Raw genomic sequence first — 25191 nt, 5'->3', positions numbered from 1 at the left:
AATATACATTCTCGATATATAATAAAGGCCCATTCAACAAACACTTTTAATGTAACTTAATGCATTCATCAGTCAGTGATTTTATATTCTTATTTCTAAGTTTACTTTCTTATGTATATGTGTTATGAATAATCACATGATTTTTAATATCAATCTATCCTCCATCAATACATATGTCTGTCTGTCTCTGGCTCTTTTATAAACCCTAGTAAGCTGTCTCACTCTCTACTGTTTACATATGCAGCTCACTTTAAGACATTCATAAAACAGTATGTCTTTTTATAGTATATGAAATTTACCAAATAAAATAGATTTATGACAGCCAACACAAATATTCCTGAATATAAATGATACCACCTGACATATGCATACCCATCAAGCACACCTCAGGGCACAGGTATGCAAATTCCATCAACAGATGAAATGGAAAATTCATTTAAACTACGTAATTTATTTGCATTCAAAAAAGCAACTGTATTTCACCTTTGGTTAATTCTTCCTCTGCATCCTCAGTGATTTCTTTGTTAAGGCAACAAAGTTTAAAACATTTTCTGAATCATGCTGAAAAACTGAAAACTTTATAAAAACACAAGTTAGAAACAGAATAATTATCTTGCAACATGCATTATTGTCTGTAACACACAGATTTTTGTCAGCACACAGTATATTTAGATCACATTTTGTTTTACTTAGCAGAAGAATGTCTAAAAACGACATATTCAAAGATCATTTATAGCGTTCAGAGTGTATAAAAATCATGACAATAGATGTAATTTATATTGCAAATAACGGTATTCTGACACATTTGACTCCAGTGGATTTCTGGGCGATCTTTTTTTCACAGTGCAAGTTCACAAGCAAAACACACGAAAGAAAGCTTTAAGCAAAACGTCACGTAATATTCAATTGTAGAAAAACAACATGTTATCCACAAATACATATTAACATTTAGCATGTCATTTTCGTTAAAGTCCCAGTCATCAAAAAGTTTCATTTTTTCTATTTTGACCTTTCCTAGAGTTTAATAATCAGCAAGTGGGAATCAGTAGCATGTTTGCACTTTGTGTGCATCAAATCAGATCTTAAAACAATTACATCACCTGCTGCACATTTTAAGACAAAACTTCCATAAGATTCTTTTCAAGCCACATTCTTAAGTTCATTGTATTGTGACAATATATACATTCAAATGTACATTACACATACATTTAAAAAAGAATTTTCATTGTCTCACAACCTTCTGGTTAAAATCAGTCCATAGCACAGTAAAAAGGAGGGCTTCTCTAATATTTTCACGTCCGAGTAGAATAGTCCAGCAGCATTAGACTAATATTGCCCAAACCACGTGAGATAGAAATCAATTGTCAATCCATTCTAGAAACTGTGAAGTGTCTAAGTGGTTCGCATCGCCAAAGTTTGTTCAAGCTCTTGTCTTCGTTGTTGAATCTACATAATAAAAAAACACAAGTAAAAATCTCCCTTCAATTTGTTCTGTACATTTGATAGATTCATGTGTTTTCTGATCACCCAACTCCTGGCCTTTGCATTGCTAGTGCCGTGCTTTTCTACTTTTCTACAAGTAGAAAAAGAAGAACGTTTATGTTTATGTCCCTCTCACCTTGCAATAAAAGTAGCGACTGACAGCTTCCTGAGACCAGGACTGGTTATAAAACTCTGCTCTCCTCTCTTCCTCTGGATTCCCAGCTGTATCCGTCATCACCTGTATCCACAAAATAAAAAGAAACAAATCATAGCAATAAAAAAGATGGCATTCCGTTTAAAAAAACAAACATTAATGGTAGTAGCAGTTGCATCCTTTCGCCACTAGGTGGAGATACTGTTCCAAAATTGGATTTTTAGGCTTAATACCAGAGACCAAATGCAATATATAATAACATATCATGAGTTATTATACATGACTGGTTATGACTATGACTTAAAACGGTGTGATTAAAGGCACCTTAAGGTCTCGGTTTTGGGAACAGATCCAGTCTTGGATGTAGCCCTTAGGATCCCTGGAGAAGCTGAGCATGAAGTCTCTTTGAATCTTTAGCTGGTTGATGGACTCAATGGTTTCATGGATCTAAAGAACAAGATATGTGCATGTAGTTTGGTTAATATGTGGTTGGTTAAAACAAGAAGGTCTCTTTCACACATGAATGATGATGCTGCGTGTCTGACCTTGTTGTCAAGAGATGCAATCTCTTGCTGATTGGCTGTGGACAGCAGGAATCCACTCATTTGACTCTTGAGAGGATCATCGACTTCAACATCGATGTCATAGCAGGCTGTCTTCTTCTGGTCGTTTGTATCGACACTGATCAATTCGAAAAAGTAAGAAATCAAAGAAAGAAAAAGCTGACGTAAAACGTTAAAGAATATTCCCTTATCTGAGTGAAAGATTGTGAGATGTTTGGAGCCCGCTGTCCATTATGAATCGATGACTTAATACCTGATAATATGATTGATCACAATAGGATCAGGTGGCAGAAGCAGGTTGGTCAGTCGCTGGGGAATCTCAGAGAACTTCAGTCGAGGACAGTCAAAGATCTGGTACAGGAAAGTAACTTACAGTACATACCTTTGCTATAGGGTGACACATGAAATTATGCAAGAATTTAACAGGACAGATGCCAGTACCTGCTGGAAGTATTTATCACAGTTGATGTACTCCTTCTCATGAGAGTCCTGCAGCTTGTTGGTCTTGACGTACTGCCATAATGCTTGGATGATGCACGAGCGGGTCTGAGTGTGGATTCCCAGGAGACGAGCAAGGCGTGGGTCCAATTTAAACTGAGGAGGCTGATGATATGCATATGAACACACAAAATAAAACAAACGCCTTTTTTTTATTTTACCTGTATTTTTCCAGGAAGTCTCATTGAGATCAATGTGAGAGACCTGACATTCACAAACATCCAAGCGTAACTGTAATGTCTGTTCTAATTTCATTATTTGTAAAGATAAATATCGGCGCATTTACATGTTCAGTGCATTATACCTAATACATTGTATTTTTGGTATAACAAAGATGATCTCATTTTATCATTCAACATCAAGATTTTAGATTTCAATTGAAATAAAATAAATGCTGAGATCGGTAAAAATATGTTTTTTTTAACCATCTTAATCACCTTTCAAGGTACAAATGTTCCATGTAGACTTTCAAGTAAATAAGACCGGAGAGCTGGTAACTTAATGGTATTAATGTGTGCAAAAATAGTTTTAAAAAAAGTTTGAGAGGAATTAAATCACGTTACATGGCACGACACAGCTAAACCATTCCAGTACAAAATAGTACAAAATTTCAGACTTTACTGGTGAGAAAGCTTCTTTTGCATTATTGTAATTTACGCAGCTTTTCCCCATTACTAACAATTAATTATACAAACAATGTAAGTGAAAAGTTCATAAAAAATGTCAAAAGTCGAGGCATGTACTGATGTTATCCTATAGCATGATCTTAAATGTTACAGAAAACATTCTGTGTGCTTCAATAAGAACCATCTGAACCATCTGAAGTTACTAAGCTCAATGTCACATTTTTGCTTATTTGATTCATGACTTACGATTTTTTCATATTACATCACTTCTCTTTTTTATTATTTGTCATAATCCTAAAACATTGTGTTTATTTCCAGGATTGTTTGCATTCTCTTTCAGTCAATTTCAGCAGCTCTCCCCTAGTTATCTATCACCAGAAACCTAACAATAATGCAGGAAATTTGCACACACCTGATAATCCAGCATGAGCAGCAGAGTACAGCGCACATTCACATCACCAGGCCTCTTCACCTGAAAGCCATCTGTCTCCTGGGTTGTCGGGGTGCGGTGCCACTGTTAGGACAAAACCATACTCATAAAATGAAGAATGTATCATATGCAGCCGCGGAAAAAAAACAAGAGACCATTTCACAGGAATGGCCACAATATACATCTAAAAATGTTGATTTGAAATGAACATTTGGAGTGGTCTCTTCATTTTTTCCGCGGCTGTATATTATGTATAAAACACCATTTCAAATTTGCCATATTTGTCTTTACTCATATTTGTCTTTTCCAGTGTCTGTTGCAATTCAACAAAATCAAACCTCAGGAGTGACATAAAGTCATCCAACAGCAACGTGAGAGACTGACAGCACGACAAGACGATAAAAATTAAGGTGATCAAAAAATTATTCTAAATACATACTCGTTTTCTTTGCAGTATTTGAGGTCTTAACACGTTGCATATTTTTTTATTATTTTGACCAGTTTGTCCAGTTTAGATTTTCTGCAAATAAATACAAATAAAAACAATATTTTAATTTAGAATTGGGAAGAAATGTTGTCGGTGCTAGTTCACAAAATAAAACAAAAATCATACTTTTAACTAAACATACTGTATAACCTATAAATAGTAAATTCAGAAAAGGAACTGTATAGACACGTATGTGTATTCTCAAGAGGTTCAATCAAGTGAAGCTGCCAGGATGTACTCATTCACACGAAACTTTATAACTCAACAAACAGACGTTTTAACAGGGCTACTTACACTATGTGCATTTCATGCAGAGCAAAACCATTTAAGTGGGAGACTGAATAAAACGAGGCTCTCGCTAAAAATGCTTTCGCTTCTACCTTCCCTCAACCTCCGCATGTTTCTGAGTGGTCACACCACTATTTAAAAGAAACAACATAATGGCAATGACTCACAGCTCAACTCAATTAGCTTTCCTTGACATTGGAGGCTTTTATCAATGCTGTTTTTCTACACAGGTAAATCATTCTTTTATCACACGCTAAAATCTGGTGTGCCGTGCTGAAAACCCACAGCCACCAAGGACGGTTTAAAGAGCTGGCGAATGAATAAACCCGAGCGTGCCGCGCACGCAGCCTCGCACCCGTTCCGTGCCAGGAGGACAACGCTTGCCTAATGAATGGGCCGAAGACACGAGGGTCCCTCCTTGAGATTCGAGGGCAGCTGCTGTGAAGAATCTGCCTTCTCTAGACATGAATGTCCCAAACAAAGCCCATATATATTAAGTGTGAGAGACAGCTGGAAAGGTTCAGAGTGTGTCTGAATAGCACCTGTTCACAATAGCTTCTTCACTAAAATAGAGAGCACAGAATCGAGAGTCTTGGTACTCGCTTTGTATGAGTGTTTGTCTTCACCAATGCATTTCTTTTCTCTTGTAATTCTGCCCAGAGCTCTGTGCTGGCTGCAATGTCATCATCACTCCACAGTGTCATGGGCAACTTCCTTACATAGCATGTTGCTATGGCGACCATAAAGACGCATTATACATGTAGTATGATTATCCAAACTTTTCCCTATGACATTGGCTTTTCTTTTGCATTTCACTGCAGTTGGACACGTAGCAGTTGGACACGGCGGGAAATGTGTCGCATCTTTTCAACCTTCTTTGAAACCCAAGAACTCTTAAGGTTCTAGCACGTTAAACGCTTTCATCTTTTTTGTACAGCGAATATCAACCATTTTCTTCTAATCGCTGCATTTCGGAGTTAATTCTCACCTCCACTAAGTGGTTGTCAGGGCCGTACAGATCCTTGTCCAGCTCAATAACCAGGCTCTTGAAGAATGAAGAAAACTTCCTCTTTTGTTTCCCAGGCTAAAGTGAGTAACAGACAAGGCATTAAAATGATCTTGAAAATGTAATCAGGTCTTAATATACATACATACAGCAGAGACCTGTGCAGAGGATAGCATAATAGAACATAGTATAACCGCTCAACTATAATAGTATAGTACACTCAGAAAAAATTATGATACCTGAATAAAATTTAGGCTTTTGTTACAAACAAAGCCCTTTCAGAGAAAAAATGTTTGAATGGATTTGCACAAATAGAAAAGAATTTGAACTTCGGTCACACAGACACATCCACTACAGGTGCATCTTTGATGATGTCACTCAACTCAAAATTGAAAATTCTGTCGATATTTATTCACCCTCATGTCATTTCACGCCTGAATGACTTTCTTTCTTCTGCAGAACACAAAAGAAAATATTTTGAAGAATGTTAGTGACCAGACAACATTGGTCCCCACTGATATCCATTGTATTTCCATTATAGCACAAAACCACTGAAACATTTCTCGAAATATCTTCTTTTGTGTTTCACAGAAGAAAAAGTCATGTACAGGTTTGGAATTACATGAGGGTGAATGAATTATGACAGAATTTCTGTCTAATACTTTGTATTTTGGGGTGGACTATCCCTCTAATACAGTATTAAATATATTACTATTGATGTATTGTGTGTGTGTGTGTGTGTGTGTGTGTGTGCGTGTGCGTGTGTGTGTGTGCGTGCATATGAATGTATACACTCACAAATACATTTCCATACATCCAGTTACAGCCCATGCAAGAATTATTAAAGTGATAGTTCACCCAAAAAAGAAAATTCTGAAAACACTTACTCACCCTCTTGTCATTTCAAACCTGCATGACTTTTTTTCTTCTGCAGAACTCAAAAGAAGATATTTTGATAAATGTTGTTGACCGAACAGCGATGGCAGCCATTCACACTTGCATTGGTTTTGTGTCCATACAATAGAAGTCAATGGGTGCCACCGCTGTTCAGTTATCAACATTCTTCAAAATATCTTCTTTTGTGTTCTGCGGAGGAAAGAAAGCAATACACAGGTTCGAAATGACAAGAAGAGTGAAGAAATGATGACAGAATTTTCATTTTTGGGTGAACCATCCCTTCAATTATTCATCCCCTAAGTATAAAATTAAATATTTAAAATATATTTACAATTAAAAACAATTAGACATAATTGAATTAAATATAGTTGTCAAAATATTCAGGAATTATGTTGCATTGAATGAATTAAGTAAACCTAAGTAAAACAAAGATCCATTTATTGAGTTTGAGACATCTAAAACAATAATACTGATCATGAAAATAAGACTGAATAAAAGAACAGATGGTAAGATTATGAATGCAAACTCAATGCTTACATCATCCAACAATTTGCCCTCTACACGCAACTCCCAGGATGCAATGCTGCCCTCTGAGTCCTCTGCTTCAGGTTTGGCAGGATTGAATGTGTTTGAAATGTACAACCGTAGCTTGCGCTTTTGCTACAACAAAAGACAGGTACATTTTTATATAAGTGTACTCTGACAGCATGCATGTATAGCCATAAACACAAACACATACCTTCATTGGTCTTTTGAGGGCTTCCTGTATATCCACTCTCTTCCTCATGATGGTTTGATCAAGCTTGCGTTCAAATGCCAGGAGGTCCATGTACGCCTGCGACTCTGGCACCAATTCACGGATCTAATGAAAAAGTATTGTACACTGTGAATTTGAAGAACGATTTTTTTAGTAGGAGTCGATTTATTATTTTGTATATACTGAATAACATTTGTCCTTAACACGACCCTCACAAAAAAGTGCTTTCGCCACAAACTTTTTGTGTTTGAGCAGTTAATCAATGTTTTCGTCTCTCTTAAAGGGACAGTTCAGCCGAAATAGAAAATTCTGTCATCATTTATTCACCCTCGAGTTGTTCCAAATCTGTAAATGTCTTTGTTCTGATGAACACACAGAAAAATATTTGGAAGAATGCTTTTAACCATACAGTTCTTGGTCACCATTGACTACCAAAAATTGCTTTATAAATTTCTTTTGATCTTTTGAAGAATGTAGGATAGCAAACAGTTCTGGGGCACTTTTGACTACCATTGTATTTTTTCCTACTATGGTAGTCAATGGTGGCCAAGAACTGTTTGGTTACAAGCATTCTTCCAAATATCTTTCTCTTTGTTCATCAGAACAAATAAATTTATGCAGATTTGGAGTGAGTAAACGATGACAGAATTTTTATTTCCGGGTGAACTGTCCCTTTAAGTCAAATATATACCTGTATATAATCTAAAAATATAACAAAGTTGAATAAAAAACTAGCATTGCACAAAAAAAAAAACTAGCATTGCATAAACCAACTACTTTATGTTGGCCGAACATAAAAAAATTAATTCAAACATTTTAATAACACAAATGTAGTGACACCAAATAAGACATAATTCCAATGTGGCGAAATATTAAACCTAAATTCAGGTCCCTTGCAGATTTCATAGACGTCTGGATCACTCGAACGATGTTGTTTTTATGCTAATGACTATTTAACATTCTGCTTTGTGTTTATGACTTGTTACTGAAACAAATCATGTTTGTCCTTGTGTGATGCAAAGGAAAACTGTATCCTGACATGCTGCTGATTTTCACTGTATTGCATCATTCTCTATTTCCCATGTGACTTTCAGCATTAACAAACCTCATTTACAAACCCCATCACAATAAATTAACATTTTCCCTTTCGCCTGTTTAAAAATACACTGGGAGGATATTGGCCATGTGTGTTGTATCCTTGGTATTCTAGAACCCACTATCAGATACACATCAACTCCGGTCTCCAATTCCTCTGTGCATAGCGTATAACTGCGTGTCACATCCCGACGGAGGCATATTACCAAATCAGTCAAGTGCCTCCGCACGTCCCTCTTCTCCATGCAACCACACGGCAATACATGCCCTGGGAATCGGCCCCTTTTGCAACCACAAATACATAAGATCTTTCTGACCCCCCTTTCCCTTTCTGCCCCCCACCTTCTAGCACAATTGCCTGCACCATGCAATCATACATAAAATAAACACATGCAAGAACAAACGGAGACAAAGTAAAAGACTTAGTGATGGACCTCACCCTTTGAGGGAGAATCTTGTCTGCCATTTTTCTTCTCTTGGCACTACAAATGGGGGAAAATAGAGATAAAGAAAGAAAAAGAGAGAGAGAGAGAGAGAGAGAGAGAGAGAGAGAGAAGGAAGGCATGTTACTATGGTGACTGATAGCAGAGTCCATCTGCTGAATAACTGGGACCCATCCAGACGTTTTTCCAGCTGTGTGTGTGTGTGTGCGTGTGATAAAAGAGAGGGAGTTTAAATAAAGAGAAACATATAATGTAAATGGTCATCTTTGAGTGTTTTCAACTGCAGGCCCTGAATGTCCCTGAAATTAATTGTAATTTCAAATATGTATTTTTTTGTATTTGTCAGATAAAAGTCACATCAGAACTAGTTTTGCGTAGCAAGACCTTCATACTGAAGGTCTGGAACTTATCGCCGCTTTCTTTCGCAAAGCAACCAATCACGTTTAGTTTGGTGCCGCGTCATGTTTAGAGGCATGGAAATGTCCCCGCAGTAACAGACCGGTGTATATTCATGAACGTGACAAAAGTTAACAGCAACAAAATGATTATAAGTTTATGCCGTGAACCTCGCATACTTTTACGAATAAAGCGTTTAGTCGATCGTGATGAATTCTTATAGCAACCGATGTAAACACGACAGCTTACTTCTTAGATCAGACGGCTTCGTGTTGTTTCCAGGCGGACCGTTAAATAACCGTTAAATTATATTGGTAAATATAAATAAATTAAATATTTCCTAAATATACATGTATGTGTATGTTTTTGTGTTTATAAATACAAAACTAATATGCACAGTACACAGACATATATTTTGTTAACACAAACTTTTATTCTGGATGCGATTAATCACAATTAATTATTTGACAGCCCTAATTTATAAATATGAACAATATGAATATGAAACAACATGAAAATCCATCATATAAATTGAAACTATGATAACTTCAACCAAGCATCATAAAGCATTTCAATATTTATAACGTCAAAATAATTTAAACACAAAAAAATGCCCCTATTAAAGGAAAAACATAAGCGCACTTGTTTATGTGAAAACAATGAAAATCAAGAAAAGTCAAATACATGTTCACATTTATAAACAGAATATTCTAGTGTATGATTTTCCAATCAAACTGTAATTTTATTTTTAAAAATATGTTACTACTACACTTTTTACAATTATGTTCTGTGTTTGACAGTGTGTGGTGTCCTGCTGTTAAAACATCTGGCTGTCTCAGTTATTGTAACATGTCTCATTTGTGACAACCAGATCTATGCGGTGCAAATTTCTCAAAATACAAAACGTGGCGACCTTGGAACATCCTTTACAGCTTTTCTGTTTCAAAAAGTTCTTTAAACCCATTCCTCCTCCACCAAAACATGATGCATGTAATTCATTAGTGAAGAACATTTTTCCACTGACAGACATGCTTCCAAACTCCACTCCTCCAAACACTGACAGCTCCTCGGGACCAGAACTGAGGAGCCATGAGCCCATCGGAACAGGAAATGTCTGTCCACGTTCACATCCACACCCCCTCTGGAGTATAAACTTTCTCATGATCCGACTCGTCCACCCCAAGCCACACTGTTCCTCTGGGAGAGGTTAAGAGGAACAGACAGAGATGTGGTGGGGGGTATGAGGTTGAAACAGAGAGCAAGCACTCTTCAGTGAACATTTATTGAATTCAGGTGGTAGTTTCCAGAGGAAACACATTTTGTGGGAACACACGGGGTGGCCTCAGAAGAGTCTGAAGCAGAGGGATCTGTCCACATCCGATGTTCTGTCAGTAGGATCATGCAACCTTCACACATCTCCGAGCGCTCTTCCACCATCGCGCCGAATCGCTCTCGTTGCTTAATCGTTCCACTCCGTGCCAATCCATGCCAGCCAGTACGAAATGGTTTCATTTTCATAACACCTCTGCGCGCATTCATTAGCACGATTCCATATATATAAATTCCGAGCCGAGAACAGTTTGTAATCGTGCCGTGTCGAATCAGGCTCACGTGGAAGTGTTCGGCGCGATGGTGGAAAAGCGCTCTCTCTGTCTGCAACTCCATGTTCTGTCTCACATGCATAACATCACACTGATTCTCAGATTCAGGTCATGTTGACTTCTACTACCATTTCACTGAATGTTTGTTTTAACTTTTTATTCTGTTGCATTAAGTGCACACATGCATGGGTGAAATAGGGACCAGTGAGGTTTGATGCTCAAACTGGAACAGGCCAACCAGGCATCGCACACTATCAAGCTAACATGCAGCAGAACAAAGCGCCTACTTGGATGCAACTTGATGATCTGACTGGGCTTCTCTCATGTCCATCTGTCTGGCAGATATCTCATTTGTTGCTGGAAATCCAAGTGGTTTCCTATAGGTTGGTGGGATTTGGGGTATCTCTAGTTAGTCACTCATACAGATGAAACTCGGACATAATAGTCATAATAAATGCCAAAGTACTTTTATTACAAAGCCTAATGATTTAAATGTTCTAGGAGGATCTTTTGGATACAGTGATCTGTCCTCAGTGGTCACAAATGAAACATCTACAGCTAAACAAGATACAATTTGGTGTTACTACAATTGACTTCATACAACTTTACCAATTACTTGTCAGTGACAAAGCCTCGTATAGGCCAGTGTTACTCACTCCTGCTCCTGGAGTGCCATTTTCCCCAGTGTAGTTCCAACCATGTTCCCAAAGTCCAAACAACATACACTCTGAAAAAGTTGGGTTATTTTAATCCATCATTGTGTCAGAACGGATAAACCCAATTGTCGGGTTAATTTAACCCAAAAATGTTTATATTTGACCCAACAGTAGGTAAAAACAACCCAACATTTTGGGTTGAAACCACCAAGCATAGGTTATTTTGTAACCCAACGGTTGGGTTTGTCTATTTTTGACCCAACACTGGGTTGACCCGACATTTTTTAGAGTGTAGTCAGTTGATTCAGGTGTGTATGAATAGAGTTTGAACTAAACTTTTGAAAAGAGTAAGTTAGAATAGGGGGCACCAAACGGGCAGATATGAGACAGTAAAGACCTCGAGATTATTCACATCAAATTCTCTGAACTCCAGAAAAAAACATGCTTCTTACATTTGAATGGAATTTGCTCTTATGGAAAGTTTTAAGAGGTTCACTAAATGAAAGGGACCTATTTCAGGTACCCAATTACTGGTGAGTGGCACTATTAATACCTACTAAAGAGCATTTTGGCATTTGATAGAAATCAAATGAAGGTTTTGTAAAGTAAGAGCAACCACACTGGCCAAACATAAACTATTCCAGTCAATAGAGTGCGCTATATATAGAGTTTGAACCTTAGTACAGGTTTTAGAAAACGCAGAAGAACTTAAATATCCATAGTTAAAGCTCTTGGAAACCAAAATGCAGTATGTAGTTTATTTTCTATTGCATATTTTTATTTCATTGCATATACAGTATGTTGTGTGCATTGGATCTAAAGTAACCATCTAAACTTATGTCTCGTATCAAAAACTCACTTTCTGGGACGGTTCTGGACGGGAGGAGGTTGCACAGGCTGGGTCGGGGCAGGCCGTTTTCGGTTGGGGTCCAAAACCGGGTTAGGCATCCCTGGCCGAATCGGTGGTGTTCCTCCATACGGAGGTCCAGGAGGCCCCATGGGAGCTCCTTGATGGGGCATTCGTGCCCCTGAGGTCATCCCTGGACGCTGCGGGCGCAAGAGAAATGTCACAGTGGGCTGAAGGTCAGATTCTTTGTTGAACCCATTTATTATAGAAAGTATACCTTAGATATCTCTTACGCGATATATAGGACTGCAAAATAATAGTTTTGCATAATTATACATTAAACATAGATAATCAGAGGGTCGTTGTATTTGCAAAGATTCTTTACAGCAGTGGTTCCCAAACTGAGGTGACAAAGGGGATCCTTCTCCAATACAACTAAACATCCAAGTCTAACATTCAAAATTCTATTTCGTAATATAAACTGTTTGATTTGTTTCGAATGGTTTTAATATGAATATACTATAAATAAAACTGTATGTTTATACTATATATAAAATTGTGTTGTAAGTTCTATTAAAATGACTGCAGTCTGTGTTTGAGTCCAGAGAGAGGGGGTACACAAAAGGATGTTTATTGTTTGGAGAAGTATGCCATTGTAAAAACAAAGTGAGAATCGCTGGTTCAGAGCTAATGCACCTCTTCATCAAACATGAATAAACACCAATATTTAATTATTCTGATGTTGTCTTGGAGAATGCTGAGAAACAAGTTCGCTTTAAGAGTCTTTTCACGCTCTTCTCCTTCAGTATGTGAAGCTGAAGCGGGCCATGCAGGGTCTCTCACACCTGTGCCTGTCACTTCAGAACTGACAGCTGCTTTGCCCTTTACTCAAACATAGACGTGCTGGACAAGACAAAATGCCAGAGGATAGCTCTGATGCTAACAGCTTTTTAGTCCACCAAGCACACATACGTTTTCCTTTCTGATGTTTCATTCATGAATTTCATTCAAATCTATTCTTTATAAAGTCCCTACATCGTGCTATAATGATACATTACAACGGAAATCATTCCACCTTCTTCCATCGGGATTCAAATGTAAAACAATTCGGTTTAAAAACACCACCACCTAGGAACAGTTTCTTCCCCAAAGCTGTCTACTTAACACATAACTCAGTGTTCATTCACTTCTCATTAAAGTGTGATATCTGCCCCTTGTAAAAAAAACACGTTCTTTTCTAACATTTATTACACGGCTCGTTGGAATACTTGATTCTGATTGGCCAGTCGTGACATTTGCAGGTTCGTTATTCCCAGATAACCTCTCAAAAATCATTTTGACAGTTTTTTTTGACAAATTAAATAAAAATATATCTCTTAATAACATATTTGTGACCCTGGATCACAGAACCAGTCTTAAGTAGCACGGGAACATTTTTAGTAAAAGCCCAAAAAACATTGTGTGGGTCAAAATGATAGATTTTTCTTTTATGCCAAAAATCATTGGGATATTAAGTATCCTAATGTTCCATGAGGATATTTTGTAAATTTCAAACCGTAAATATATAAAAATGTTACTTTTGTGAATGGATGGCCTGCTCTGATTAACAACTTCAAAGGCAATTTTCTCAATGTTTTTATTTTTTGCGCCCTCAGATCCCAGAGTTATAAACGGTTGTATCTCCGCCAGATATTGTCCTATCCTAATGACCCATACATCAATAGATAGCTTATTTATTCTGATTTCAGATGATGTAAAAATCTCAATTTCGAAAAATTGACCCATAAGACTGGTTTTGTTGTCCAGGGTCACATATGACATTATATTTACAAATGATTAAACCAAATTGCCTGTTCGTGACATTTGAACATCGTTTCTTGCCTTAAAACCGAAAGTAAACGGCTTTTCCTTGCGGAAGGTCTGCATTCGGTAAAAATGAGCTAAAAAAATTTCTAATTCACATTTTTCATGTCCAGTTTTTTTCTCATGTGGCAAGTAGCCGTGTAATAAGCGGGATAATGTACAAGCAGCCGGCTCTTATCACGAAATAAGCCCGTATCAGGCTTATTTCTGCGATAACAACCGGTTGCCTGTACATTATCCCTTACATAACACACCATGTTCTTCATTTACATCAAAGGACTAGAAAGGCATATAATATACACATTTAAATGAAACGAATGTTAGATAGTAGAAAATGAAGCCATTAACAAAAAGGAATTTTTTCCCTCCACATTTTAAAGGAGTATTTTTTCCCAAGTCTTGATTTCTTGTCTATAGTAGTTATGTATATATGAAAAAATAAACAGAAATCTGGTTTTGTATAAATGAGATTTGTGACTCTGACCAGAGATTCACTGTTTCCAGTAATGCTCTTCCTAAAATGAGATGTTTAGTATAGTATAGTTTTTCTGATTTTGAAATTTACTATTTATTGATATGTGTTTATGTTAAATGATCATTTTTGTTTCATTCTGTAAAATACTAAGAATATTTCTCCCAAATTTCAAATAAAAATATTCTTTCTATTTGCATTTATTTGCGGACAATGAAAACTGGAGAAACATGTTGTTTTTCCATGTAATTTTTTATTATTATTACTATGAACATGTTAACGGTTACCACTGATTCTCATACTGTTCCAAACCACATTTTTTGTTGAACACAAAAGGAGAAACCCTGTTGAAGCACGTGTTTTACCAAACTGAAAGTGAATGTGAACTGAATCTGATTCATCTTATTATCAGTTATTATTTCACAGGTAGTGCAGAGATTTGAGGTCTGTTGTTCATGACTCATACTGACAGAGTCACAAAGTCACTGTGACTCTTTGGATGTTCACTGAATTTCCAGAATCTTAGCCAAAGTCCCCAGCTCCAGTCCTCCCTGCAGTGTGAGCACAGCACACCTCTGCCAGAGATGCTCCTGTATTGTTCTCTGACCCTCATGACCCAATCATCACTTCTCAAAGTAGGCCAAGCTCCAGGGGTGTCCGGAGCCTGTCCAATCTCACAACATCTGAGCTGAGAGGCAGTGGGACAGGAACATGTGGACGCAGCTGGACACGGGAAGCAGTGTATATACACGTCTTTGCAAGCCTCTGCCAATCCCTGGCTCTCAAGGTCACATTGGATGCATTAGGGTCGGTTTGGGGATGCTGCACTGCACATCATAGAGGACAGGTTATAGAAAAAGCACTTCTAATGTGCCAGACTTATGTGAAATATGTGTCGAATTGTGTTTTGAAACTGATTGTCTACCAGTTCATCTAAAGACCACTTGAAAGCAGCTACCTACAAGGTTAAGATAGAAGTACATTTTTCAGCAAGGTTATTTGAAAAATACTTTCTTATTTTGCTAAACAATGTAATTATAAGAAATAGCCCAATATTTGTGTCGTTATTTATTGCTAAATAAACTGTTAACTCAAAACCCACCGCTGCTTTATTATCGAGTCCGCAAATTCTTTTGATTAAAAAATACACATCAGTCGGATTTGTGAACAAAACCTTCAGGTTTTGTGATCTGGATCCGGATGAATGATAAAGATCTGACTCAAATGAATAAGTTGTTCAGGAGGCACATAGAACATATCAATTGTATAGACCACTTTTTAGTGCTTTTGCATTTTATTTGAATCTTAAAAACGCCAGACCCTCTTCATTTTGAAAGCATAGAATGGGTACAGCTTAATAAAAGTGCAAATCATTTTGTGTTCACACATGAAAACAGAGTAATACAGGTTTGGAACAACATAGGATTAATGATGACAATAATTGAGGGGGAAACTGAAGCCAACAGAAGGCTCAGAAAATAAACGATCCCCTTTACAACCAACACGTTAACATTTTTTTATGCATTTGTTTAGTATTTGTTATTCTGACATTCATGCAAGGAATGGCAGCAGACTGAACGACGCCCCTAAAAGTTCTCAAAAGTATACATAAATTCATATTTAACAGATTTATCTCTATACAGTAAACGTCTTGATACATACACCACATAAGCAATTACAGCCAAGCATTTTTCCACTGCATGCTCACCCGTGAATAAAATAACAGCTACATTTTAATGTGCGATGCGCCCCCAGGGTGCTCCTCACACACTTCTGCAACACACCCTCCTTTGCCTGCAAACACACAAACCAAAAGCATCTTCTAGCAGTTCTCCACCTCTCTCCCACCATAGTCCTCTCATACTTTCACAAGGTGATGATCCACCACCGACGGCCCTGTTTCATGTTATCATAATCCTTCTTAATACTAAAAAAACCCAATAACCTTTCAACACTGTCTTTACTCCTTCACATACTCAGTCTCTCTCCTTCAAAGCTGCTGGTATTCTTTATAAAACTGAAATGAAAATCAGCCCCCGCCGCATCCCAGCTTCACACATTCACACGCTTCCACATGCACACACAAACACGCTCACTAACTCACTCACCACTCCATGGACGAGAAACTCAAACAGTTTACTCTTGGTGGCTTTGCGAGCTCCTCCGGCAGAGTCTTCCATGTCCATTTATGAAGCACCCTTTTCCAAATCTCTCTCTTATTTCTTCATTCCTGCTTCCAATACCTCTCTCTATGCTACTTTCCCTCTCCTCTCCAAAAGAGAGTGCTCCCTCCCTCCTTCTCGGCACTCTGGTGTTCCCTTTCTCCACTCTCTCTCTCTCTCTCTCTTTCTGTTGTAGCGTTTTCTCTTGCAGAGTCTGGGTTGGGAAGGATGGGGGTCTGAGAAGGGGGCTGTCGCTGGACCACCAGTGTGCAGTGGAATTCCACTGGCAGTCGGATGGAATAACGCCAATCTGTATGCTCACAGTTGGTTATTAAAAATGATATTACAGTGAAGGTTAAATGATTAAATGACCTTCTCTAAAAATAATAACCGGAAAGGATTTAATGAAAAAATGGGTGTTCTACTCTTACTGTCGCAATGAACCCACCTTCACAAAATATGCTGACCACAGAATAAATGAATTATTATATTGGATTCCACTGAATGTAATGTTAAGACGGCTGCACACAACATGTGGAGTATTTATTAATTATATTCATATCCGTAGCAAAACAAAATAGAGAAGGAATAATCTCGGTTCAAAACTCTGTTGTAGAATACCCCCTTTAAGGACCCCCATAAAGGCTAATACTGGAGGGTGGCAATGTCCCATTCAATCAGAGTAAAGGGGGGCTGGAGGGGGAAAACACAGGCTTGGGAAGACATGTATTCAGTTGTCCATGTGCAAAAAGATTCACCAGTTCTTCAAATCTAATAATTCTGTTTTTCAGAAATACTCAAATAAAAAGATACGTTTTACAACAAAGGTTAGTAATTCATTTCAACACACATGATGAAATTGCTTTCATTGTGTAAAATACACTATGGAATAAACTCTGCAATTATTCAAAGCCGCATGTATAGGATTTAGGTGGCCTAAAGATCAGGTTTGTAAACGGGCTGCAGATGAAATTCTGTTAAACTAAAAGACATGCACACATTGCCGAACTGTACGGAAGAGCTCCTGTGGATGGGCCTCCACTGGAATGACAAACTTCAGTATTACAAACAACTCTGTCTGTCCACTGCCACATTGTCTGCAGCACAAATAGACAGAATGCAGAACAGATTCTGTGTTAAACGGGGATGCTCATCAGCAGTTCCGCGTGTTGCACGTGCACTCATTAACGGACGAGAACTTCACCATAACACAGTATTTATGAATGGAAGCACACAGACGACTATAGTATGAATAATACGCTAAGTAGACAATCGGAGATGTTTTCCTCTAAAAACAATGTGAGAAATTGGAGACAGGAGAACGGTTCATTTGACAGGTGTCAATCAAGAGCAGCGTTGTTTGCGGTCACATTAAACATTAGTAACATTGCATAAATATCGCCAAATTATACAAGACGTTAAATATGGCGTTTGCGGCAAGACTGTTTCCGTTATAACAACACTGCTTACGCAGAAAACCTTTTAAATGTTATTTTCGCTGAAAACGCATTTACTACATATGGGAAGCAGATAATGAGCGATGCGATGCAGGCGTTGCACTCCTACCTTTCGTTCCATCGCTGCAAGTTTGCTGCTCACAGTTCAGTTGTCGAGGTAAAAAATCCTGAATTACAGGCGCTCAGCGTCCACTAACTTCTCCGTTGTTGCAGACAGATTCTCGGATACTCCCCCCTCCCCCGGGTACAGGAGCTGGATGGAGGGATGCTGGCGAGGAAGGCCCGTGTCTGGGATTTCAGTCGGGCTCGAGCTGCTGTGAGTGCCGCAGACACGCCGGCGCACGCGCGGGGAGTCGATGAGGATTTAAGGGAACGTCGTCAAACTACATCTGGAGATGACCTGAACATTTTAAACTATAACTTTAATTGTAAAGTTTACCACAAAATTAGACCTTCTGTGTATTTATTTAATGGAATAAAACGCGCACTGCAGCTATTTTCCTTCAAAAGAATTGCTGAAGTCTCAAATATAAGGGCCACAGGAAGCTTAAAAGATGCCTACTGGACTAACCATTTATTGACTCATATTTACATTTGGCAAAACACATACAGTATGTACATAATTTCCGTGCCATTTTTTTTTTTACAAAAACCTATAGTGCAAGTATTGAAAACACATGATAAGTAACAACAGAGACCAGTAAATAAAAGAATGATTTAATAGATTATTTCTCTGTTTCAAAAGCCATATTGTACACAAATAATTTTAAATGTCCAAACATATAAGAGCAGTTGTGCCTGCCTTGCTTTACTACAGTTTAAGTCCGACAGACAGCCAGACGAGCCCCTGCTTGAAACTTTCACACTGGCAGCGCGCATATGAAAAAATAAGAAAACGAGGACAGGTATGATAAGCAAATCTATTTAAAAATCAAAAATATACCACGTTTCTATCTGTGACAAGCTTGGTGCAGATGAAAATGGCAAAAGTGATGAACAAAACAATAAGACAAAAACCTAAATCAATCAAACAAACAAACACAAATCTCAGAGATGTATCTCTGAAATCACAGCCTTCAGCGAACCTGCAGAGTTCAGAAATCCCAGAAGATTTTGCAACTGGCACTGGTGAGCAAGTGCAAAGAATGTGTCTGTGTGTGTGCAAACATGTATGTGCTGAACGTGAGTGTTCAGAATCGGCCATCAACGGCGGTACACCCCAAACGCAACAAAACTAAAAAAGATGGTAATGCCCACGAGTGAGGCCGTGGCAGGTGCGGTGAAGAACTGCCGGTACTGAATTTGAAAATACCAGAGCACAGAGAGCATAAAAACAAACAGAGGCACCATGAGGCTGCCAACGTTAAGTGCCACATGCACCTGATCAGCAGCACGTGCCCCTGCGGGCATCGCTCGTGTGGCGTGCTGCGAGATGTGGCAGTGCAGAACACTGTTGTCAGCCAGGTTGAGAGACACCAGCGTCTGTGCATCGTCCTGAAGGAGCTGGCCCTGGTAAATCAGACGTACCTGGTGCTCCTGTCCAGCAAAATAAGTCCTGAAAATGCAATCAGACACATGTTTAGAACATAAACATACACACAGATTGATCTGCCTGCATCTGTTAACCAGTTTTGTCACTCGTTTCACTCACATAACCTCTATGTGGTCTCTGTTTAGGTCTCACCATAACAAACTGCAAGACATGCATATAAAATACAAGAACAATTTCTGTATGGGTAAATTAGCATTTACCTTTTAAACCAAACATTTGGGGGAAATCTAGTATACTTCTCTGACCTGAAAGGACTTTCTTGCACACAGTCCATCAAAATACAAATAGTCAATTAATATGAACTGCATCAGAAACATCTGAAATATCTTGTAAAATGTCAAGCTTATGACAAATCATTGAATAGTTTGTGCAATGTTTTAACTCAAACAAACAAAAGCTGTCTTCCCATTAAATGCCTTTCAAAGATGGAAACTTTTCCATGACCTTTTTCTTTATGCAAAGCTGCATTCAGCTACTGCAAGCATCGACACCCACACGGTAAATGCATCATATTTCCAGCAGATGTCACAGAACCCTTTTTCCATCATATTCTCGGATTCTACTAGAATGGTTACTAGGCATGGGCATTTTGGTAATTTTGTGTAATCACGTTCTTGAGCGATAAATCAACCCGGTATGGATCCATCCGTGTTGTTTTATGGTTGGTCTATGTCAGTGGTCTCAAACTCAATTCCTGGAGGGCCACAGCTTTTGCTTCAACCCTAATCAAACACACCCGATTCAGCTAATCAAGGTCTTCAGGATTACTAGAAACTAAATCTAATTATGAGATGATAAATAACAAAGTTTTATTCCAAGTATTCACTAGGATTCTTTGACGGCCTTACTCGGTCAATATTGAAGACATCAAGGTTATATTTTTACAGATTTATCTTTATATTATGATTTTATGTAGAAAACAGTAACTCACAAAAAATGACTTTAGTTGGGTTTTTACGCGAGTCAAACTTTACATTGGGTCTCTGTTACTGCAAACCAAGGCTATAACCATATCTTGAACATCAAAATACAACGGAGGGTTTATTGTAAATAACGAACAGAGACAAGAAATAGGGGCTGTCACGATTATGAAATTTGGCTGACGATTAATTGTCTAATAAATCATTGCGATTATGACGATTAATTGTCGGTTTTAGAGCTTTGGCTTTTAATTCTCATACATTTTTTATTCAGCTTTGAAACGACCATATTGTTCTGAATATAAAGACTAGGGTTAGGGTTAGGAAATGCATGGGAAAAAATTAGGTCGTCATACTTAAGGTTTAGGCTTTTACCTGTCAATAATACAAACACCAAATACTTGTAAATTAAGTAAATCGATCAGGAGTGAATTGAAGCCACCATTAAAATGCTATCAGTCATAGAAAAGCTTCTAGTCTGTTTTTTTCTCACTTGCAAGACTACAATAAAGTTTACTTCTATGTTAATGAGATTTTGGTAGACTGGTTTTCACACTGAAATAATATTAAATTGTACTGCAGGTTATTGTTATGGTATATGCTTTAGTTTTTTTTAAAGTGATTGTGTTGTGGTGGTACATTTTACAAGTATTACCATGCTTTAGTTACAATATATATAATAAAATTTGCAATATGCAGATGCACTACAGCTCCCCCTAGTGTCTTCAATAGAGATGTGCAATAATTGCGATGATCTGAAACCATCGCGATGAGGTCAAACAATCGCGATGAGACGATTATTTAATCATCGTGACAGCCCGAAATTAAAATATATATTTTGAATTATTTAAATATTTCTTTTTCTAATAAATGTCCTAAAACACAATTCAAATTCACAAATTACATCATGCTCTAGTTTGAGTCTAATAATAAATAGTAATGCATAATAAAGTGCAGCAGGGCATTAAAAAAAATCTAATAATTGGGGCCATATTTGATTTCTTGGGTGGACTTGTCTGCCTAGAGTACTGCAGGGATGACGTATTTCTGTAGGAGAACCTGGGGCCTCATTTATCAAGAGAGCATACACACAGATGTGTGCATACTGGGTGCGTAAGTGCAAATACTCAATTAGTAAATCCATAGTTCAAGTTAAACATTTGTATAATTGGCGTGAGAAGCTACAAAAGACAGATGGGAAATCATTTGAAATGTAGTTATAGTCTCATGGCTGATCTCGCTTTGCTGCATGATTTGGCAATCCTTATTTTATTGAAAGCACAATGTAAAGACACACTTAACACAACAATATATGAAAAAAGAAAAAAAAAAACATTAAAACAAACTGAAAAAGAACAAAAAAAGGGTTGTATATTAATCATTATATAAATAAAAAAATGTTAACATCTTATTGCTTTTCCATTACTACATCGCTTTACCAAATCATAATAACATTGCAATTCCACCAAAAAAGAACTGCAAATTCGGTTTCTTTTCTGAACATTTTAATTTATGCAAAATAAATCTCCTATAAAATAATTATGAAATTAACAACAAAAACAAGCAATGAGCAAAACATGCATCGTGCAAAGAACGCGTTTTCAAAGACCGCTGTGATCTGTTCAGTGAGAGCACAGAGTACATTCATGTGATTTATAAAGGGAGGTTTCGTCACCATATATGGTTCGTTGGGGGCGTTTCCGACTGCAAATGAATTTATCAACAATGATAACTTACTGGTGCTCGTAAGAACAGTGTACGCACGTTTGATAAATACAGATTTTTTTGTACTTCGACACATTCTAAATTTAATTCGTAGGACAAAATATATAACCTTTTCTGAGCACGGTTGATAAACTAGACCCTGGAAGTTAGTGGCGCAATACATGTGGCTATAAACAGACTACACCACAGTTGCTTGATATCAATGTCACAACCACCAAGCCCCTAATAACTCTTTCAAACTTTATTAAAAAACATGTTTCCTGGTAAGTAACTACTCTGTGAATTCAATCTTCATAAATCTTGTTAGCAACCATCATTTTACAGAAAAAGCTTTTAAAAAGATCACGAGTGGGCAGTGGGGTAATACTAGCGAGATTTATGTCGTAGAATTACAAAACAATAAAATATGCTTTTGTTAACCACAGGCCTTATTTCAGGCCTTTAATCAAAAGCCCATTTTCAAGTCTTTTTCGGATCTTGCATATAAAAATACATCATTCCTGCACTCTATAGTGGTTATGGCCCTGTGGCACACTACCCGATGAACTGCAAAACAGCAAGAAGTTCATGTACTAGTGTATATGGATGTTTTCATAATCAATCTTTGTTGTTACCTCCGAGTATCCTTGTACTCTGTTTCACTTTTCTGATTGAAAACATAGTGGCACACATTACATCGGAGGAAGAATTGAAGTAGGAAAAAAATGTCTCTGGATGGCAACAGTGTGTGTGGGCTGTTACAACAGACATTTTCTTTGCACAAGCTTTTTTATTGATTGACAAAAATGTGTATGTTGCCTAGAGACAATTAATTCACCAAGGATAATCCCATATACATAAATCATAGACAATGCATAAAATACCCTTTCAGGTCATAAATGTCTATTTAAGACAGAAGCTGTTTCGAGAGTTTTTGACTATTTTTCTTTGACCAATTCTCAAACATAATTTTATTTTTATTTACCACATCGGCACAAAGGAAAACGCCTTGAAAATACTGCCTTAAAAGAAACAGTGTTAACATTTTTGTGACGAATAAGTTTTTATCTGCTTACCTTTTAATGTAACCAATTGTGTCTTGAGGATTCACTTGCGCCGCCCTCTCCGTATCATTCAAGAACTTCAGCCTGAGCACCATGTTTCTTTGGGTGTCGTTCGGTGCTTCTTCGGCAGAAGGCTGCGTGGCACTTGGGGTACCGGTTGGAGTCAAAAAAGAGGGTCCCGCTGCCTCTCGATGTCTCAACCCATCCCTCCCAATCTGCGCTTCCTCCAGAAGCCCTCCCTCACCTCCTCCTGCCGTACTGCCATCTGGGCTCTGCCCCTGCGCTCCCGCTTCAGTTCCAGGCTCACTCTTATCGTTCTCCCTGACATGGCCGGGCGACGTGTCCGTGTTACCCGGGGGCAGTGGCTCCTGGGTGTCAGTCTCTGTGGAGGGGGTGGTCCCTGGGCTAGGTGAGAGGAGGTGTTCAGGGGGTTCGACAGTGTGAGTGGAGGCCCAGGCCAGAACCAGGATGAGCACCAGGAAAACCACTCCAAAGAGCAGGGTGACCTCATCACCCACCCCCTCTATTAGAGCCATCCTGGTCTGCTGTGTCCTGGACTAAGGCAACTTCAAACTAGGCACCTATAGCACATGTTCACAATTACTGGTTTTATTTATGAATTTATTGTAGAGAAGATAATATGAGGTGGGGCTTTTTAAAACATAGTGACAAAAAGTGAGTACACCCCTCACATTTTAGTAAATATTTTATTTTATCTTTTCATGTGACAACACTGAAGAAATGACACAAAGATATAATAAAATATTTACTAAAATGTGAGGGGTGTACTCACTTCTGTGAGATACTGCATGTAAATACACCTATAAACTGTTACGTGCATGAGATGCAACCTTTGAACGCACAGTGAGGTGGTCTCACAGACACTTTTCCCAGTTTAACTGGAAGTGTCAGCATGTTTCGAGCCATATGACAACTACTTTAAAGGAGAACCCCAAAATACACTTCCTTTGCAGCGATTTTACACTGTTGTAATGGGACACACCAACAACAGGTGAATTTAATCGCGAAAATCATCAAACATGATGTAAAGATACAAGCGACAGCAGGAAGCGAAAAAAAACAAGTTACAGCCACGTAACTTAGACAGTACGTATAGAAAAGTTATAATCGACCGAAGTAATTTAAATTAAATAGCTAAACAACCATTAACTTTAGCACGTTGCGTAATAAGTGTTTGCTGACGAACATCAAGTGTTGTTGGTAAATTATTATGTGTGTGTGACTGTAAAGCGCATTGCTCACTGCTAACTTACATCTCGAGCGCAGCTAACACAAGCTCAGCACAGCTGTTAATGCAGTCGCGTCCTATCTGAACATGTCCACGAGGTAAACAGCATTAAGACTTTATAAAAGCTGTGAGAGGTTACGGGAACTCGACTTACCGTTGACATATCACATCGTATGATGGTCCATGATTTGCACCGTTTTACGTCTGCGCTTCCTGATCTCTGGCAGAAGAGAGCGATGCCAAAAAGGCCACTTCCGGTTAAACATGAGACGTCAAAATAAAAGTTTATTGGCCTAAGTTCTGGACACATAACAACCTTTCTAGGGAGCACATTTTTAAGTGAACTACTCCTACTAATGACTGGAATTAAATAATTTCTCCCCGAAATAGTAATTACGCTTCATTTGTAAGTGCACTACATAGTCTACATGCTTTCAACCACTCTTTATAAAAGAACATAAAACTATAATAAATAAAAAATAGGTTAGAAATGGGTTTCAAATTAATTTATTTTGTTCATGT

At 38.0% G+C, this 25191-nt stretch overlaps 2 protein-coding genes across 5 annotated transcripts; both read right to left on the bottom strand.

Moving 5' to 3' along the window:
• Positions 1-446: 446 nt before the first annotated feature.
• Positions 447-18501, bottom strand: smarcd3a (SWI/SNF related, matrix associated, actin dependent regulator of chromatin, subfamily d, member 3a). Of its 4 annotated transcripts, XM_057335196.1 has the most exons (15): positions 16670-16918; positions 16270-16355; positions 12239-12426; positions 11011-11100; positions 8723-8765; positions 7171-7293; positions 6969-7091; positions 5517-5612; positions 3736-3837; positions 2641-2802; positions 2453-2550; positions 2182-2317; positions 1961-2083; positions 1619-1720; positions 447-1446 (listed from the first exon to the last, which is right to left on the bottom strand). In XM_057335196.1, the coding sequence occupies exons 3-15, from the start codon at positions 12415-12417 to the stop codon at positions 1393-1395; spliced, it is 1431 nt and encodes a 476-aa protein (XP_057191179.1). In that variant the 5' UTR covers positions 12418-12426; positions 16270-16355; positions 16670-16918; the 3' UTR covers positions 447-1392. The 4 variants fall into 4 exon arrangements, with proteins under 4 accessions (XP_057191179.1, XP_057191178.1, XP_057191177.1 ...); XM_057335195.1 differs by lacking the exons at positions 16270-16355; positions 16670-16918 and adding an exon at positions 18290-18501; XM_057335194.1 differs by lacking the exon at positions 16270-16355 and having other exon boundaries at positions 16670-16919.
• Positions 18502-18876: 375 nt separating this feature from the next.
• On the bottom strand, positions 18877-24903 carry tmub1 (transmembrane and ubiquitin-like domain containing 1). Its single transcript, XM_057334124.1, has 3 exons — positions 24824-24903; positions 23433-24001; positions 18877-19735 (listed from the first exon to the last, which is right to left on the bottom strand). The coding sequence occupies exons 2-3, from the start codon at positions 23954-23956 to the stop codon at positions 19384-19386; spliced, it is 876 nt and encodes a 291-aa protein (XP_057190107.1). The 5' UTR covers positions 23957-24001; positions 24824-24903; the 3' UTR covers positions 18877-19383.
• Positions 24904-25191: the final 288 nt, after the last annotated feature.

This window comes from Triplophysa rosa, linkage group LG5 (genome assembly GCF_024868665.1).
Source record: "Triplophysa rosa linkage group LG5, Trosa_1v2, whole genome shotgun sequence".
Classification (NCBI taxonomy): domain Eukaryota; kingdom Metazoa; phylum Chordata; class Actinopteri; order Cypriniformes; family Nemacheilidae; genus Triplophysa; species Triplophysa rosa.
The sequence above is the reverse complement of the archived record's forward strand: the minus strand, read 5'-3'. Positions and strand labels throughout refer to the sequence as shown.

Bases quoted from the DNA above. Each gene is read 5' to 3' on its own strand.
- smarcd3a (XM_057335194.1), bottom strand. From the start codon at position 16,747: ATGGACATGGAAGACTCTGCCGGAGGAGCTCGCAAAGCCACCAAGAGT. The intron at 5,613-6,968 runs GTAAGCATTGAG...TACTCACTTTAG, and splicing joins AGGGCAAATTGTTGGATGAT to CCTGGGAAACAAAAGAGGAA. The intron at 2,318-2,452 runs GTATTAAGTCAT...CGAATTGATCAG, and splicing joins GTGATCAATCATATTATCAG to TGTCGATACAAACGACCAGA.
- tmub1 (XM_057334124.1), bottom strand. From the start codon at position 23,956: ATGGCTCTAATAGAGGGGGTGGGTGATGAGGTCACCCTGCTCTTTGGA. The intron at 19,736-23,432 runs GTAAGCAGATAA...TTGCATTTTCAG, and splicing joins ACAATTGGTTACATTAAAAG to GACTTATTTTGCTGGACAGG.